The following is an 18630-nucleotide window of genomic DNA, read 5'->3' as shown; positions in this document are numbered from 1 at the left end:
CACCTGTCAAAGATGGCGCCAACCCCCGCGCTGTGGGCGCTGTTCCGGTGGACGTGGAGGCCAGTGGCGAGGAGGATGCCGTCCTTCACGGCAATGGACCGGTGAGAGAAGGAGGCAATCAGCAATTCATTCCAGCCTGGAGAAAATAAACCCAGGGGGCAGGGGTGGTTTGAAACCGACCTGACAGCACACGGGAGCCCTTGCCACAGCTGCGCTCGAAGTCCATGCTGGAGATGCTTCTCCCTGTATTTATATGAAATGTGCTGGACTTCCTGATCACCATTTAAGATTGCTAAATGCACTTTTGGACATTGCCTTGTTGAATACTTACACCATTTACTTAATCTTGTTAGGGTGACTTGTTATAGTTAAATCCCTCCTTCCAAGAAACTCAAGGCGGCTTATATAATTATCCTCCTCCTCCCAATCTTATCCTCACAACAACAGCCCTGTGAGGTAGGCTGGGCTGAGTCAGGGATGGGCCCAGTCACCCAGCTGGCTCCAGGGCTGAGCTGGGACTGGAACCTGCTTCTAGCCAGGAAAGCCCCCAGGCTCCCAGTTATCATTCTCGACCACAGTGAACAGGACCTGTTGTAAGTTGCAAAGTCGCGTCCGACCCGTCGCGACCCCATGGACAGCACTCCTCCAGGCCTCCCGTCCTCCACCACCCCCCGGAGCCCACCCAAGCTCACGCCGGCTGCTTCAGGGACTCCACCCAGCCAGCTCCTCCTCTGCCGCCCCCTTCTCCTTTCGCCATCTGTTGTTCCCAGCAGTTAACAGGACTACTTATGCCTTTTTATGTCAGTGAATGAATGGACTGTTACGATTAGATTATATGTGCGACTTTCCACATTTGCCTTTACCTAGGGTATTTTACTGGGAATCAAGGGCATGTTATAAAAGAAAACAAGGTGGACATTTGTAAGGAAGATTCAGGGTGGGGGCATAAATTGCACAGGGGGGCGCCTTCACGGTGCTCTCCATGGAGTCATTGGTCTCTGTTAGGCTGCCCTACAGTTCCCATTAATATTTGGATTCAGTGCCACATCTGCCCAGGGGTGATGCTGGTTGCTGACAAGCCTAATAGCAAATGGTAAATGCACGGAGCAGCCAGACCGCGCACAGGCTCTGCTGTAGGATCCACGCCTTTCAGGCCGGTGTCCGACGTCCCTCCCAGGCGGGCTTTTGCAACCTCGCTATTTATAAGCTGGTTGCAGTCATGCATCAGTGAGGCCAGCAGGGCGTGTGCCGCTGCTGGTGCATTCCCAGCTCCACGAACAACGCACGGATCTGTCCAGCAGGACCGGCAGGAGTGCCACCAAGCGTTTGGGAATGTGAGGATGGCTGTGGGGGAAGCCAACAGACCAAGCCAGCCTTTGAAAGGCTGCCAACCTCCTGCCGGAGGCTGGGGCAGGCGGCCTGAGGAAGGCTCAGATGAGGTCTTCCAGGTGAACTCAGCCTCGGGCCACAGCTCTTCCAGAAGTGCCAAGGAGGGAGGGATCTCCAGCAGCTCACAGCCGAGTTTCCAGCCTGGTCGGCCCCTGGCTCCGGGCTCTGCTGCCAAAAGAACCCGTTCCTGCTGTTCTAACGTGCTCCTGCCAACATCTCCTTGGAGTATAAGGCTCAATAAAGTATTTAGAAATCTCTCTTGGCTTTGGCAGCCAGAGAAATCTTGCTTGCATTGACTTGGCACCGGAATCATGTGCACGGAAGGGCTTGAAAGGCTCACAGCTGTTGCAGACATGCAAAACACACCTCCCTGCTCCCACCAGGACCAGCCCAGAATAACTGCTCAGGCCGTACCCAGCTGTTTTGCAGATCAGGCCCCACCATCGCTTTCCAGCTGCTCCAGGGCCCCAGCGAGCCGTCTGGGATGGCACTGAGTGCATGAGGTCACGGGACAGAACCCAAGGACTGGCAACTAAATAACCGGGGGCCCCCGGAGGGCTGCACTCAGCCTGCATGGTGCCGGGTGCCGAGCACAACGGCACGAGTGGTGGTGCCGTGGCTCTCCTGCCTGCTGCGCACGGGGGTTGGCCACTGTGGGAGGGAGGGTGGGGCAGGCGGGAGGCACCCCTGGCTCTGACCCGGCTCAGGTCTTAGGGTGGCCCTTCTGCACATGCGACCCTCGCTACACTTCTGCACATGTGGCAGCAAACGCTGCACGGGAAGAAACGTGGCGAAGTCATGCATCAAGCTTGCTGCATGAGCCAGCAATGTCTCGCCACGGCACGCAGGTGCGGTGTGGGAGAGGAGAGGCACAAAGGACCCAGAGCACGTGGGGGCGGCACGGGGCCCTGGATGCTGCGCAGGCACTGGGCCCTGACGGGTTGCGCCCGAGGGTACTTCGAGAGTCGGTGCGGGGAGGCCTCGTGGAGAATGGGTGAGGACTGGGGGGTGGCATCAGCAGCGCCAATTTTCAAAAAGGGTAGAAGAGGGGACAGGAGAAATTGCAGATCGGTTAGCCTTACGTCCTTTCTAGGCTCATAACAGAGAGAGATCTAGCGATGCTAGATAGGGAAAGGAGGCTGGCAGCCACACAACACGGCTTCCGCAAAAACAGGTCCTGCCAGACGAACCTTGTGCGATTCCATGACAAGGTTCTGAGGTGGCTAGCAAGAACCAAGACTCAAGTTGGATGCCAGGAATCACTTCCTGATGGTTAGGACCTCCAGGGTATGGAAAAGGCTTCTATAGGAGGTGGTTGAGGCCCCAATGATGAGGGTGCTCAAGGACCGGCTGGACACCGGTCAGGTACGCTTGTTGTAAATGGAGACGGCTGGAGCTGGAGGTCAGACTAGATGGCCCGGGAGACCCCTTCTGGCTTGCTCTGTTTCTATGTGTTCATGTTTCTATGACTAAATCGGGGAATGAGTCCAGATGTCTGGTGCATTCATTTCTCTTAGGAAACAAAACAAGGCCAGTCAGAATCCTCAAGTTCCGCCTCTCCACCGCACTCCTGCAGCTTCTCAGGGACGAAGCAATGCTGTTGCCCACCACCCTTGCCAAGTGCCCCAGTCCAGGTACTCCCCACGTGCCCCCTGAGGAGGCAGGTTTGCATTCAGGGTCGCCAGGCCCCGCTGCCCCTCCTCGCTGGCTTCTGAGGTGTTGCATCTCATGCTGTGAACCAGCCAAAGAGCTTTTCTGCTAGTGGGCAGTATACAAATTTAATAGATGAACAGATGACTCGAGAGAGTGCATACATGAAGCCACTGGCTCAAGGGCTCCTGGGGGGCAGGGAGAGCACCCTCCTGAGGAAGGCGCGCACTGCGGCGGGAGGGCGGCAGCGGCGGATGCCCCTGCAGGGCCCCCCAGAGGGCTTCGGGTGCAGGGCAGGCCCGGCCGGGCAGAGGCAGGCGGTACTCACCGGCCCTGAGCAAGATGACCTGGTCATCCAAGGGCAGCTCCGAGAAATGGGGGATCCTTTTTGCCCACTCCACCAGTGTGAAGAGCTGCTTGTCCGCAGCTTGGCAGATGTTGGTGACTGGGTCATTGGGCTGCAAAAGAAGGAGACCAGGTAGCGTTAAGCAGGCACTGCCCCCAAAGAGTGGGCACCCCACTCTAGCCACCACGCCTGCCCCACTTTCCCAAGATGAGGATAAGAGGGGGCAGAAAAGGCCAAAGGGGCAGCCCAGAATGGGGGCCCTTCCTCTGGGGCCGGGATCTCCCATGTGGAGGCACCTCTCTCGGGGCCTGCCAGGCCACCTGCAGCCCCGGCCTCCCCGTATCTCTCATGAGCCACTCTGCCTCCCTTCGTGGACTCAGAGGCCAGGGGGCTGCAAAATGGAGGGTGGCCCCAGCACCTGCTTCATTCAGGTTCCAAAGGGCTGCGCCTTGGGCCCCTCTTTGCCCCCCCGGGACACAGGTGCTTTGTGGCCAGCTGGGCAAGCCCCTTCCCCATAGCAGCCATTCTGCAAGCACCCACAGGAAGCAGGCAAAAATCCCAGAAAGGCCCACCAGCCCAAAGGGGGTGCAGTTCCATTTTTTCTAGCACGCTCAGGCGGGATGCAGAGAAAACCCTGAGGGGCCAGGGAAGTGGTCCAGCGCCCCCAGGCGAGCCCACCAAGACGGAAGAAGAAGGGAGATCTGCAGGCAGGAGGCAGGAGGCGAGGAAGGCTCCCTCCCATGCTGCTCCTGCAGGGGTCACTCTTACCAGGGCTGTTCCCCCGCGTTCCTGCCCTTCACTGAGCCCAGAACAATGGGGGGCAGGCAGAGGGGGCATCCCTGTTGGAGCACGGCCAACTTGAGAAGAGGGAGGCAAAACGAGGACTTTGCGGGACACTTGGTCGAAAGGGGCTGAAGGCATGTGCCCAGAGATGCTGCTCGTGGCCCAGAGAAGGGCACCCGGGTGAGGACTGCTGGCCACAGATGGGGGGCTCTTAGGAGGACGTGATGAAGCCCCCTTAAGCACGGGTCCTCCAACTACGGCCCACGGGCTGGATCTCCGAGCGAGTCCAAAAGCGCTGAGCCGGTGCAGGCGTACTCGGTGGGGAGATGGGGGTGACTGGGGGCACGCTCGCCCAGAGAAGACAGGTGCGGTCCCCGTCGTGCGGGGGGGGAGATGGCCGAGATCGGGCTGGGAGGGAGATGGCCGCACTTGCACCCGCCTTCCCTGCACAGTCATGCTGGGGAGGAGGGGGAGATGGCCACAAGCACAGGTGCACCCGTGCAGGGAAGGCGGGTGCGAGCGCGGCCATCTCCCCCTCCCCTCGGAATGGCCGCGATCGCACCCGCCTTCCCTGCACGAGTGAGATCATGCCCGTCTCCCCCCCCCCCGCCCCCAGTATGATTGTGGACACTGTAGCTCTGTCCCTTGAATATGGACATGCTCTACCACACCTCATCTTGGGCTTCTGCTGCACCCCGAGGGAGTGGAGCGAACATTTTTTAATTTTGAATTATGTTTAAATTGTACTTAATTTTTAATTTATTTTTATTTCACTTAATTTTATATTTATTTAAATTGTACTTAATTTTTAATTTATTTTTATTTATTTTATATTATTCAAATTTTACTTAGTTTTTAATTTATTTTTATTTTATTTTTTTAAAATTTTAATCAACTGTTATATTTATATTTATTTATATTTATTTTTTAATTTTAATCAATTTTTATATTTATTTTAATTTTACTTTATTTTTAATGTGCAGTGTGCATAGGAATTCATTCTTTTTTTTTTTTTTTTTTTTTAAACTTTAGTCTGCACCCCCCGTCCGCCACCAACAGTCTGAGGGACAGTGAACTGGCCCTCTGTTTAAAAAGTCTGAGGACCCCTGCCTTGAGGGTACAAATTCATAAAAGGCTCTGGACCTCCATAAGGGCCACATCCCAGCGCCTGAGGTAGCACGTGCTCAGCTCTCCACCTGCTTGCAAAGCCACGAATGCAAAGGGCTGTCCGCGGCTGGGTAGTGTCTGGCTGGGCTCTGGATCCCGCGGGGTCTGCCTCAGCCGAGGTGCACAGGTGCATGCCGCGAGCCACAGGTGGCCTCCCAGCACCCCCCACCCCCCCACCCCCCAGCACCCCCCACTCCCAGCCAGTGCCAGGAGGCAAAATCCTTCCCTCATTTCCACCCTCCCCTGAGAAGGGGGAAACATGGGAACGGGTTCCTGGCTGCCCCCAGGGAAGCCCCACCTGGGGCGGGCAGAGTAGGGGCCCGCAGTTGTGCACAGGGAATGCAAAAGGATGTGTGACGACTCACACTCAGCAAGCATGATGGTGAATGTGCACGTGTGCCTGACCGCATGCATGCACGCACGGGAGCATGTCTGTGTGTGCCAAGATGGGGGGCTCGGCCCCCCATCTGACTGCTGAGGGGGCTCCGGGCTCAGACACATGTGCACATAGGAATGTGTTTTCTAGTAAGTTCATATTTTGTAAGAACATCTTTGTGTAAAATACCAGAAAGTTTTAAAAAATCTACAAGGCCGTTCATGTGACTGGCATGATGCTAGTCAGCAGCAAAATCTGTGGGCGAAATTTTAGATATCCAAACTGATTTGAATCCATTTTGGATTCCTCAGACATACTTTTGGATGGTGCTGTCCATCGGGCCAAAATCTTTAGGAGGTGCCTCCTTCAATGCTCAGATCCATAGAAATATAGAAACAGAGCGAGGCAGAAGGGGCCTCCCAGGCCATCTAATCTGACCCCCGCCCGTCCTTGAACACCCTCACCGATGGGGCTTCAACCAGCCCCCGTGGAAACCCCTTCCATGCCCTTGGGGTTCCCCCCATTCTTCCTGCCTCTCACAGCCGGGACAGCATCTTCCTTTGACAACACTTTGGCAGGACCACTAGGAAATGACATTCCATTTCAGAGCAGCCACAGGGGGGCGCATCCCAGTGCTGGGGGGGGCCAAAGTCAGGGGGTTGGGCTGGGGCCAAAAGGGGTGGAGCCAGCCAGACCCAAATGTCAGCCCATTTTCCTTAGAGCCCTTCCAGCCACTCTGAGCCGCAGCCCTTCAGGAGGGAGAATAAGCGGCACAAGGCCACTCGAAAGATGGTGTGGCCAGCTGAGGAATCTGGAAGGTCAAACCAGGATTCCTGACAGGGTACATGCCTGTGACTCCCCAATCTTGCGCTAGCAACTTGTCCAATTATGTCTGTGGTTGGCTGGGGACCACCAGAAAAAGGTGCTGAGGCAGTTTCCTCACCGAATTTGGAGTAAGGCCCATGTTTGCTTCAATGTACGTCTCGGTCTTTGGCTCCACGGCGAGTTCCGCTTCCAGAATCTTCTCCACAGGCATCTCCTCGTTTGCATTGCTCGTCGACTCCACCTCATTTTCGTTGCGATCTTTCCCTCGCTGCCGTTCCTCTTGCACAGCTGGAAACACCCATGGAGGGGGAAAGGAAAGAAAGATTAATCCAAGGCTCTCTGTGGCTCTTGAAGAAGGATTTGGGGTTCTCCAAGTTGGTGGGCCTCCAGATCTTTGTTCTAGCAAACAGAATTAATGTGAGTGGCTATATGAGAAGATCAGCATTGGAGCTCGAGTGTTTATTGAGTCAATTTCCATTGATTTAGAAAACGGGGCTCACCCACTATTTGGGTCAAGGGGCATATCTGTTGCTGGTGTTACAGGCACTCTCGCAAAATGGCTGCCAAGGAGGGTCCCTGCCCTTTCCAATGGAACTGAGTGCCATTCTTCTTGAGAGACAGGTCAGAAACAAATCAGATCAAGCAATCCATAAGCTATTCACTCAACACCCATTTGCCAGAAGGAAACCCAGGAAAGGCTAGACAAAAGCAATGTGCCCAAGAACCAGAGTCAAGGGTCCAAGTTCTGAATCACAGGACTCCTCTTGGGAACCCACCGGTAGCAAACTCATGAGCAACTTGCCAAGAAGGTGAGACGCAGAGTGCAAAGCCCTGGAACGCGAGTGAACAAGGTTCTAGCAGGCAACTCCTCCCTCGCAGCAGGCCAGCTTTCTGGTTGTGGCCGTGTGTGTGTGTGTGTGTGTGTGTGTGGTGTGTGAGTGTGAAGTAATGATCTCAATCTTCAGTAATATCAGGAGAGGACGGGGAGTCCATCAGACACCACTGCTGTCCACAGGCACCACGCTGGGACACTGGGTGTTGCGTAAGCTGGAGTCCACCATCTGGACAAGGGCACCACAGGGAGAGCTCTCCAGCTAATGTGGAATCCTGTCCAGGTCATGGATGAAAGGCTTCCTCTCGGCTGTTGCAGGGACTTGGTGCAGGCAGCAGGCCAGGCGAGGAGCGGGGGCTGTGGCAGAGCGTTACTGGCCCTGCACTGCAGCCATCTACTGAATGCTGCTGGTGCCAAAGCGGGGAGGAGAATGCCGGAGAGACGAGGCCTCCCAGGTGCTCTCCGTGGCTACACCAGGGCCTGGCTGTGGTCGGGACCAGCAACAGAGGCAAACAGTGTGGACTGCTACAGAGCCAGCCTGCAGAGGTGAGTGCCCAGCCTTCTCTCAGCCATGCAGAGTCTGCCGTCCTGCTAACCACTTCTCCATCTTCGGCAGGCCGACATGCGCCGATTTGCACAAATGCACATTGCTGCCCTTTGCACAAGTGTGTGTTCAGGCCAAGGGCACTTGCGCAGTGGCACAAGCAGACTAACATCCTAACTCTCAAGGCCCTTTCAGCTCGCCAGGTGCCCCGGTGGCCTCATCCCCTTGATCTGGCCCAGCCCACGCCCCAGCCCCTGCAAGTTCCCCACGAACACATGCACCGGCCCTCCCCAGCGAGCGAAGGGCCCTTCGAAGGCTGGGTGGCCAGCAGTGCGAGCGTCACACGGGCACTGGAGTGTCCGCCCCCTCCCCTTATGCGCTTGTCTCCACCTGGGTTGGCAGCAGAGGGGACTCATTCCGGCCCCTGGGCTTGTGCCTGCATGCTGCCCTCTGGCAAATGCTCCAGCTCCTCTAAGCACCCGGAAGACGCCCTTCTCGTGAGGAGGGCCGTCGGCCTGCTGCGCACGTGCGCACAGAAGTGGAGCATTCTGTGCATGTGCCCCAGAGGGCTCTCTGCTCATCAGAAGGGGCCCTCATTAATCACAAAGGCAGCCAACTTGCTGGGTAATTAGCTCAGAACCCAGGCCAGGCTATTGACCGAAAAGGCATTTCCTGTCAAGTTCAGCACAGCAGCTGCTAACAACTCCGCACTATCTGCTTTAGCTCAGGAAAGTCGCAGCCTCGGGTGGGAGGGACACCGAGATGGGGCGGCAGCTAGAGCCGCTGCATGGATTTCGAAGCATACAGAAACACTAGTGAAAAATCTCACACTGGAGCAGAGAAAAACTTTGACGGGACAAGTAGATCTTCAAATTGTTAAAAAGGTTAAATATCTGGGAATTTTTCTTACAGCTACCGTACTACATGAAAGAAGATAACTATGATAAACTCTCCTTCATGGATCACTGCCTTGTTTGCCTTGTCGTGGCGAAGGGGCTTGCGTAGCTCAATGAAGCTATGAGCTGTGCCATGCAGGGCCACCCAAGACGGACAGGTCACAGCAGAGAGCTCTGACAAAACGTGCTCCACTGGAGAAGGAAATGGCAACCCACTCCGGTATCTTTGCCATGAAAACCCCATGGACAGTCCCAAAAGGCAAAACGATATGACACCGGAAGATGAGCCCCTCAGGTCGGAAGGTGTCCAATATGCTACTGGGGAAGAGCAGAGGGCTAGTACTAGTAGCGCCAGAAAGAATGAAGCGACTGGGTCAAAGCCGAAAGGACACTCAGTTGCAGATGTATCTGGTGGTGAAAGGAGAGTCCGATGCTGCAAAGATCTATACTCCATAGGAACCTGGAATGTAAGATCCATGAATCAAGGCAAGCTGGACGTGGTCAAACAAGAGATGACAAGACTGAACATCAACATCTTGGGAATCAGTGAACTAAAATGGACAGGAATGGGTGAATTTAATTCAGATGACCATCAGGTATACCACTGCGGGCAAGAATCCCTCAGAAGAAATGGAGTAGCCTTCATAGTCAAAAAAAAGAGTAGGAAAAGCAGTCCTGGGATACAATCTCCAAAATGACAGAATGATCTCAGTTCGAATCCAAGGCAAACCATTCAACATCACAATAGTCCAAGTCTATGCCCCAACCACTGGTGCAGAAGAGGCTGAAGTTGACCAGTTCTATGAAGACCTACAACACCTTCTAGAATTAACACCCAAAAATGATGTCCTTATTATCATGGGGGACTGGAATGATAAAGTAGGAAGCCAAAGGATAACAAGAATAACAGGCAAGTTTGGTCTTGGAGAACAAAATGAAGCAGGGCACAGGCTGGTAGAATTTTGTCAAGAGAATTCGATGGACATAGCAAACAGTCTCTTCCAACAACCCAAGAGACGACTCTACACATGGGCATCACAAGACGGTCAACACAGAAATCAGACTGACTATGTGCTCTGCAGCCAAAGATGGAGAAGCTCTATATAGTCAGTAAAACCTAGACCAGGAGCTGACTGTGGCTCAGATCATGAGCTTCTTGTTGCAAAATTTAGGCTTAAATTGAAGAAAGTAGGGAAAAGCACTAGGCCACTCAGGTATGACCTAAATCATATTCCTGATGAATATACAGTAGAAGTGACAAATAGATTTAAGGAATTAGATCTGATCAACAGAGTGCCTGAAGAACTATGGACAGAGGTTCACCTCATTGTACAAGAGGTAGCAACTAAAGCCATCCCAAAGAAAAAGAAATGCAAGAAAGCAAAATGGCTGACTGAGAAAGCTTTACAAATAGCTGAGGAAAGAAGGGAAACGAAAGGCAAGGAAGAAAAGGAAAGATACACCCAATTGAATGCAGAATTCCAGAGAATAGCTAGAAGAGATAAGAATGCCTTCTTAAATGAACAGTGCAAAGAAACAGAAGAAAACAATAGAATAGGGAGGACCAGAGATCTAGTCAAGAAAATTGGAGATATGAAGGGAACGTTTCATGCAAAGATGGGCATGATAAAAGACCAAAATGGCAGGGACCTAACAGAGGCAGAAGAGATTAAGAAGAGGTGGCATGATTACACAGAGGAACTATACAAGAAAGAGCCTAATGTCCCTGATAACTATGATGGGGTGTTCACTGACCTTGAGCCAGACATCCTGGAATGTGAAGTCAAATGGGCCTTAAGAAGTCTGAGCAACAACAAACCTAGTGCAGGACACAGTATTACAGCTGAGCTATTCAAAATCTTAAAAGACGATGCAGTAAAAGTGCTACACTCAATATGCCAGCAAATTTGGAGAACACAACAGTGGCCACAGGATTGGAACAGGTCAGTTTACATTCCAATCCCAAAGGAGGGCAATGCCAAAGAATGTTCGAACTACCACACCATTGCACCCATTTCACATGCTAGCAAAGTTATGCTCAAAATCCTACAAGCTTGGCTCCAGCAGTATGTGGACCGAGAACTACCAGAAGTACAGGCAGGATTTCGAAGAGGCAGAGGAACTAGAGATCAAATTGCCAACATGCACTGGATCATGGAGAAAGCTAGGTTGTTCCAGAAAAACATCTACTTCTGCTTCATTGACTGTGCTAAAGCATTTGATTGTGTGGACCACAACAAATTGTGGCAAGTTCTTAAAGAAATGGGAGTCCCAGACCATCTTATTTGTCTCTTGAGAAACCTACATGCGGGTCAAGAAGCAACAGTGAGAACTGGACATGGAACCACTGATTGGTTCAAAATTGAGAAAGGAATTCGGCAAGGCTGTATACTGTCGCCCTGCCTATTTAACTTATATGCAGAGCACATCATGAGAAAGGCTGGGCTAGATGAATCACCAGCTGGAATTAAGATTGCTGGGAGAAATATCAACAACCTCAGATATGCAGATGATACCACTCTCATGGCAGAAAGTGAAAAGGAACTAAAGAGCCTCTTGATGGGGGTGAAGGAGGAGAGTGCAAAAGTTGGCCTGAAACTCAACATTAAGAAAACTAAGGTCATGGCATCTGGTCCTCTCACTTCCTGGCAAATAGATGGGGAAGAAATGGAGGTAGTGACAGATTTTATTTTCATGGGCTCCAAGATCACCGCAGATGGGGACTGCAGCCCAGAAATTAAAAGACGCTTGCTCCTGGGGAGGAAAGCTATGGCAAATCTAGACAGCATACTAAAAAGCAGAGACATCACCTTGCCAACAAAAGTGCGTACAGTCAAGGCTATGGTTTTCCCAGTTGCAATGTATGGCTGTGAAAGCTGGACCATAAGGAAGGCTGAGCGCAAAAGGATTGAGGCCTTTGAATTGTGGTGCTGGAGGAGACTCCTGCGAGTCCCTTGGACTGCAAGGCGATCGAACCGGTCAGTCCTAGAGGAGATCAACCCTGACTGCTCTTTAGAAGGCCAGATCCTGAAGATGAAACTCAAATACTTTGGCCACCTGATGAGAAGGAAGGGCTCCCTGGAGAAGAGCCTAATGCTGGGAACAATAGATGGCAAGAGGAGGAGGGGGCGGCAGAGGAGGAGGTGACTAGATGGAGTCACTGAGGCAGTTGGTGTGAGCTTGAGTGGACTCCGGGGGATGGTGGAGGGCGGGAAGGCCTGGAGGAATGCTGTCCATGGGGTCGTGATGGGTCGGACATGACTTTGTGACTAACAACAACAATAACAATGATAAACTACTTAAGGAAATTAAGAGTGATCTGGAAAAATGGGCTAATTTGCAACTATCGTTGTTGGGAAGAACAGCAATAGTCAAAATGAATATATTACCAAAGTTCTTATTTTTATTTCAAACAATTCCCATAAAAATTGATAAAAATTATTTTGATGATCTAAACACCATGTTTTGAGATTTGTATGGCAAAAGAAGAAACCAAGGATTAGATTAAAAATGCTTCAGGAGGTCAAAGGGAATGGGGGGTTTTGGTCTGCCTGACTGGATGCTGTACTATCAAGCTTCTGTCTTAACGTGGCTAAAAGAATGGATAATGTTAAAAAATAAGAGAATCCTTTATCTTGAAGGGCATGTTCTACAAATGGGTTGGCACGCTTATATGTGGTATGAGAAGTGTAAGACACATGCTTGTTTTTTAAATCATTATATTAGAAAGTCATTATGTCGGTGTGGGAAAAATTATAGACAAAACTGTACACTAAGTTGCCAAGATGAATTTCGCCTATGGAAGCTCTTGCATATCCAAACGCATTGAATTTTGATATGATTGTGAAATATGATGATATTTTGGATAATGATGGAGGATTGAAATTGAGCCAAGAATTACAAGAGCAGGGTATTAAGATCTCTTGGTGGCATAAGGTTCAAATACAATCGAGATATGTTAAAGATAATAAAATGTGGGGTTTTCATAAGGAGTTAACAACATTTGACCAAGTGATCTTAAAATCAGATGAGAAATTGATTAAAAAACTGTATAATTTTCTTTTGGATACAAGAATGGAAGATGAACAAGTTAAGGAAACTATGATAGCATGGGCACAAAATTTTGGATATAATGTTGAGTTACAGAAATGGCAAAAGTTGTGGGAAAGAAATATCAAGGTAACTTTAGCAACCTCATATAAAGAAAATCTCTATAAAATTTTTATAGATGGCTTGAGGAAATGTTCCAAAAATCTTTAATGAAGTTTTTTTACTAGGCAGTGTACCTGATGATGTTGATAAACAAGCTATGTATTTGATTTTACATGTAATTACTGTGGCAAGGATTGCATTTGCCCAACATTGGAGGAGTGAAGAACCACCCACTGATGAACTGATTTTAAAAAAGATTCTGGATTGCGCTGAAATGGACAGACTGACTTTGTCTCTGAAGGAGAAAGAGGATACATCGATCAAACATGGAACTCTTTTTATCACTGGCTAGAGAAACAGGACTATGCGTAGATTTGAATATATTTACAAACTGTTATAAAAAAAATATGAGGGGCTGACCCAGCAGGTCTGATGTTTCCGATGATTGATGTTTCTTAGTTTGTAGAAAATAATAATAAAATTTATTCAAAAAGAAAGAAAGAAAGAAAGAAAGAAAGAAAGAAAGAAAGAAAGAAATGTGCAGAAATCAGGCTGGAGAGCAGGGGCAGAATTTGCAGATAGCAGCAAAATCAGAAAGAGGGGAAAGCACAGAGGAGGACATGTTGCACCTGCAAAACAAAAACAAAACACCCGGTGCTGCTTTGGCTGGCAGGATTTCAGAACGACGTTTTCAAAAGTGAAACTGCGCCCTCCTGAAACAGTGTTTTGCTGTAACATTTGCCAGTCATAGTTTTAGCATCTCTAATGTGCCCACTTTTATTGCTTCGTGGCCCCCTCACTCGGAATGGTCGTGCCCACCGCCATGAGCGCCCTTTTAGCAGCGACAGCAGAACAGAAACGCCGAGAACGAGCTCCTGCGCGGAACAGTTCCCGTGTGGGGTGAGCGAATGGCCCCCTCCTGTGCCCTCGCCCTCCCGTGGGCCTCCCCTCCAAGGATCACCATCATTCCTTCCAGATCAGCGTGGGACCACTTCGCTCCCCCCGCAATGCCCTTGCCTTCCACCCTCCGGTGCTGCCGAAAGCACTGGCTTGCACTGGCCCGGCCCAGCGGGGCAGCCGCATAGCAGGAGGCTGTGGGCATCCCATCATCCTGCGCCTTGGGCTTGAAAAGCACGGGGGAAGAGCGATGGCTGTGAGGCAGGCGCTGGCGGGGGTGGCAAGACTGAAGGCACAGGCGGCACGCACCACAAAAAAGCACATGGAATATGGCGCCTGAGTACCTTCCGCAAACCAAGCCAGGCGATCTGAAAAGCCAACATGCTCACAAGCAATTGGATGCATGGATTCATAACATGAGAAGACAACGGCTGGCATTTCTGGGCCTCTGTAGCCCCACCCCTCTGCCCGTGGCCCCTCCCTCCAGGGCTCCCATGAAATTGCTTTTGGCCCTTGGGCTGGAAGAGTGGAAGGGCTGTTGTGGCCGGAACAGTTAACACCTGTAATTTAAAGCAAAGCGGCACTGAGCACCCAGATGCGAATTCTGAGCCCAAACCTCCAGCCTGAATAAGTCATGCAAATGTCTGCATGTCTTTCCCTAGGCCTTCCCTGCTCGGCTTGCTCAGCACAAGAAGGGGTGCATGAAAGCTCTCCCACCCAGCACCCTAAGGAGCTGTCCAGCACACCCCTGGATATGCAAGCACGTACACCGAGGGCTGCAGGCCCGGGGCGGGAGGTCGTGTGGCGACCCCCTCGGTAGATGGGAAGGTGAGGGGTGGCGGGGGTGCCGGGCACACGCTCTGCTCACAAGCAGCCGCATCACGCGTACAGCACTGGCTGCCCAGGAGGGAGGAGGGGTGTGGCTGTGCCTTCCTCTGGATGGGGATGAAGGTTCTGCCCCCTCCACAGGGGGGTTCCCAGCTCCCCCCCGCTCTTATTTTCATCCCAGCCCTCCTCAGACACCTGCGGTTTGGAGCAATCTGGAAAGCGGCATCAGACATGATGGAGTCCCAGCTTTGGGGAGTTCACTCTGAGCAGGGCAAAGTGTGTTTGCGGGGGCTCGGGGCACCCCACGGTGCTTCTCTCTCCCTTGCTTTTTGCAAGCATTACTCTGTTTGCACCCAGGGGAACACGGCAACACAATCAGATGGGAAACATGCACCAAAATTGGCTAAAGTGTGAAACAGCATTGTTTTCAACTGTGCACTTTCAAATAGTTTTCCTCTGAAATTTGCCCAGTTTGCAAAAACAAGCACACACTGGAGGATTTTGGGCACATTTGTGAAGAACATGTTCTCTCATTTGTGTTCACACAGGAGGCTGAAATGCAGAGCTTGTGTGTCCTTTTTGTATGTGCAAAAGAATTCTGCATACCTTCCTATTCCAGAATGGGTTCTTTCCCTGTCTCTGAAGGGAGCTGTGTGGCTTCCAAGCAAATGGCAGGGCTCCCAAGAGGAGAAAAGGGGGCCTTGATGGAGCCCGGGAGGACTATTTGCCGGACTTGGGGCGTGGCCTAGGTGGGAAGGGCCACTGCCCGCCCGCACTTCAACTCTGGCCTGCCACCACATTTCTGGAGAGATCAACATGTTTTGCTGCTTAATGGCTGGTCTAGTAATATCGAAATGGGAATACCTTGTTCTTCCTGCCTTCCAGGGAGTCTTGTGGGCCGGGATGGATGGTGCTCCATCCCTGTAATAGAGTAAAAATTTTGAAATGAAACATTGTTGTAATAAATTTTGTTGCTGCTTTAGTACTAGGATTATTAAAATTATGATGAATTTTGACAGCACCATAAGCATACCATGGCGCATGTGTGGCCAAAAAGTGATCTGTTCCAAGAAAAAGGGCCAGGGCTTGGACTCTTCCCTAGTTTATAAAGTGTTCTTTCCCTGCCTTGGTCACCTGGAGTCAACTCTCAACTCACCATGGGTGAGTAGCAGTTTGCAAGACTGCACTCTTGTCCTTCTGATCCAAGACACCCCTTTTTACTACAGATGAACATTTAGAGAGATTTACTACATACTTTAAATGAAAATGTTATGCATCTCACCCTAGTGGGCAACACTGAGGCCAAATGAGCTCCACAGCTTCTATTCCAGAGGCCAATTCCTGCTGAGGGGCAGCTGAACAACACTTGAACTGGACGAGGCACAGGCCGCCTTTCAAACATAGGCCACTTGTCAGTGAGAAGGGCCAGCAGAGAGGCTGGGGTAGAGAACCCCTGGCCAGGGGAACTAGGTCCTGGGACATCTTTCCCATGACATCATCTTCTTGCCTCCTGCCCAGTGCCCCCTCTGGCATCTCGGGCAGAGAGAATCTGGGTCCTCCAGTCCACAGGGTTGCCAGGAACTCAGAAGCCCCCTGGATGCATCACGCCTTGGCCACTCAGTCAAAGCCAGGGTGAGAGGTTGAGTGACAGAAACCCCCTGCAAAAGTTCCAAATGAATTCAGATCTCTACAACTCCACAGGTTCCACAGCTGACTTTTTCTCCCCCACACAGATTCTGCAGATGCTCAGAGTGCTTTTCCCCTTCTGGGGGTGGTGGGGGTGGTGGGAAATTAACGCTAGTGTGCATTAGTGCAAGGGCACTAATGCATATTCTGTGCACATGTCTAGTAAATCACGCACATGTGCCTATGTGTGCATTGGTACTGATGCAAATCAGTACATGCAAAATGTGGGCAAAAACATCAACTTCCATCAACAAATGAATGAGAGAATGGGAAGCACCTGACAATCTGGGAAACAAACAAGTTAGAGGGAGTAGAACCTGTACATCGCTAACTGGCGCCCAGAGGGGTCTCAATCACATCTTCTCTGAGTGCGATGGAGCAAAGTTGTCCCCAGCATCTGCCGGAGCATGAGAGATGAGCAGGGGGCTGGACGGCCAAATGATGCTCCTGTAAGAGTGGCCGCCTAGGGAGCTGCCCATAATTCTCCAACCTTGGGAAGTCACAGGGTTCCATCAAGGGCAGACGGACTACAAAGCTCGGACCACCTCCGTGCTCCACTCAGCCTCCGAAACAAAAATGGCCGTTCAGTGTTGGAAACTGGTACCTGGACTAGGTAGAATTTGTAAAGGATCCAACAATGACTCACACATGAGCTCAATCTATGCACAAAGGACACAGATCTCCTGCCTTGATGTACTGTTCTGGTGGCCACGCCTAAAAAAAGGATATTGTAGAGTTGGAAAAGGGGCAGAAAGCAGCAACCAAAATGATCAGGGGCTGGAGCAACTCCTGTATGAGAAAGGGTTAGAACAGCTGGGGCTGTTTAGCTTAGAAAAAGGCAGCTGAAGGAAGGTATCACGGGGTGTAGAGAATGATGCACCTTGTGAAGAGATTGGAAAAGGGGTCCTTTTTCTCCCTCTCTCATTATCCTAGGACCAAAGGGGTCACTCCTTGAATCTGAGTGGTGGAAGATTCAGCACAGACAGCAGGAGGGAAGGGGGAGGTCAGCTAAAACAGTTGCTTTGCACGCAGAAGCCCCAGGTTCAAACCTGCAGGGCAGTGAAAAGGCGGTTCCCTGTATATGAGTGTGCAGACTTATCTAATTTTGCACACTTAGACCACTGCACACACTGCGTTACCCCTCAAAATCTACTCATCTCCAAATTTTGCAGTGGAGTTCTAAAAAAGGCCTGTTATCAAGGAAATGCATGCTCAAAACTATATTCTGTCAGGAAAATCACCTGCAAGATGACTGTGCTTTCGGCAAAAAAACCATACAAGAATGCACAGGTGACAAGACTTTCAGTGGGTCCTGGAACTTCTCCTGTTGACTGAGCCACATGTTTGCATATTTTTGTTTGCAAGTGTTTGTATATTACACAAAGTTGCTACATTGCTAGGCTTTAGAGCTTTGTAAACCTCCTGAAAGGCTTTGGCTGTTGTGCTGGTATAGAAATTTAAGGAATGAATGGAAGCACCTGGAGAAGTTTTGGGATGCCCTGAACCAGAGATGAGAGAAATGTTCCAAGTTCAAGAAGAACTGGACTCTAGGGGGAAGACGCCTCCTTTCAAGCACTGACTGCATGGGAGTCCTTCCAGCACTTCTGGAAGGAGCAACATGCCAGGCTGGGGAGGCCGTTGCCTGGAGGCAGGAAAGCTCCTCCTTGGATTCGCCTCCCAAGCCAGTGTGGATCCCTCCCAGACACTCTCCCTTCCCCAGCCTCAAACATCCATCATATCTGAAGCCGCCTCCACATGTCCCAGAGGAAGAGCCGGGCTCAACGTCTCAAAAGGTGGCAAGCGCAGGCCCTCGCGTGACCTGGTAAATCACGCCTGCTGGGCTCGGCCTGCCCTTGCTGGGCTTCTCCCGGCCCCGTCACAAATCGGCTGGGTGAGGCAGAGAAGAAAGATGAGGGCGATGCCAAGGCACGGAGGATCTCGGTCCAGCGGGGGGGCAGCGAACAGCACTAACTTTGGGCATGGGGTCAGTTCCTCCGCCCTCCCGTCTGCAGGCTCTACCTCTCCCCCGAGCAGCCTCGTGACGTGGACCAGGCCGAGAAAGCCAAGCTGGCAAAGCGCAGCAGTGAGCAGGAGTCCGGCCTTCCCTGGGCACGGCTGGCGCGCCGTCCACGGCTGGCTGCCACATGCGGTTCACACCCCGAGGCCTTCCCTGCCTCACAGGGTGCTGCTTTTGTCGCTGGCCTTTGTGCCACCTCCACGTTTTGGAGGGCATGTAGGAGACACACCCCAGCAGGCCTC

At 51.4% G+C, this 18630-nt stretch overlaps 1 protein-coding gene across 4 annotated transcripts in view; it reads right to left on the bottom strand.

Moving 5' to 3' along the window:
* Positions 1-18630, bottom strand: part of RXRA (retinoid X receptor alpha) — a 104976-nt gene that overhangs the window by 11503 nt on the left and 74843 nt on the right. For 3 of the 4 annotated variants that reach the window (XM_044453044.1, XM_044453046.1, XM_044453047.1), the window contains 4 exons: positions 15550-15606; positions 6655-6824; positions 3368-3497; positions 4-136 (listed from right to left, as the gene is read on the bottom strand). In XM_044453044.1, coding sequence (XP_044308979.1) covers positions 4-136; positions 3368-3497; positions 6655-6824; positions 15550-15606 — 490 coding nt within the window. The remainder of the gene's footprint in view (positions 1-3; positions 137-3367; positions 3498-6654; positions 6825-15549; positions 15607-18630) is intronic. The other variant, XM_044453045.1, reaches the window with a different exon arrangement.

Source organism: Varanus komodoensis, unplaced genomic scaffold (genome assembly GCF_004798865.1).
Source record: "Varanus komodoensis strain SLA01 unplaced genomic scaffold, ASM479886v1 scaffold77, whole genome shotgun sequence".
In the NCBI taxonomy this organism is placed as follows: Eukaryota; Metazoa; Chordata; class Lepidosauria; order Squamata; family Varanidae; genus Varanus; species Varanus komodoensis.
Note: the sequence above shows the minus strand (reverse complement) of the source record. Positions and strands in the feature narration are given on the sequence as shown.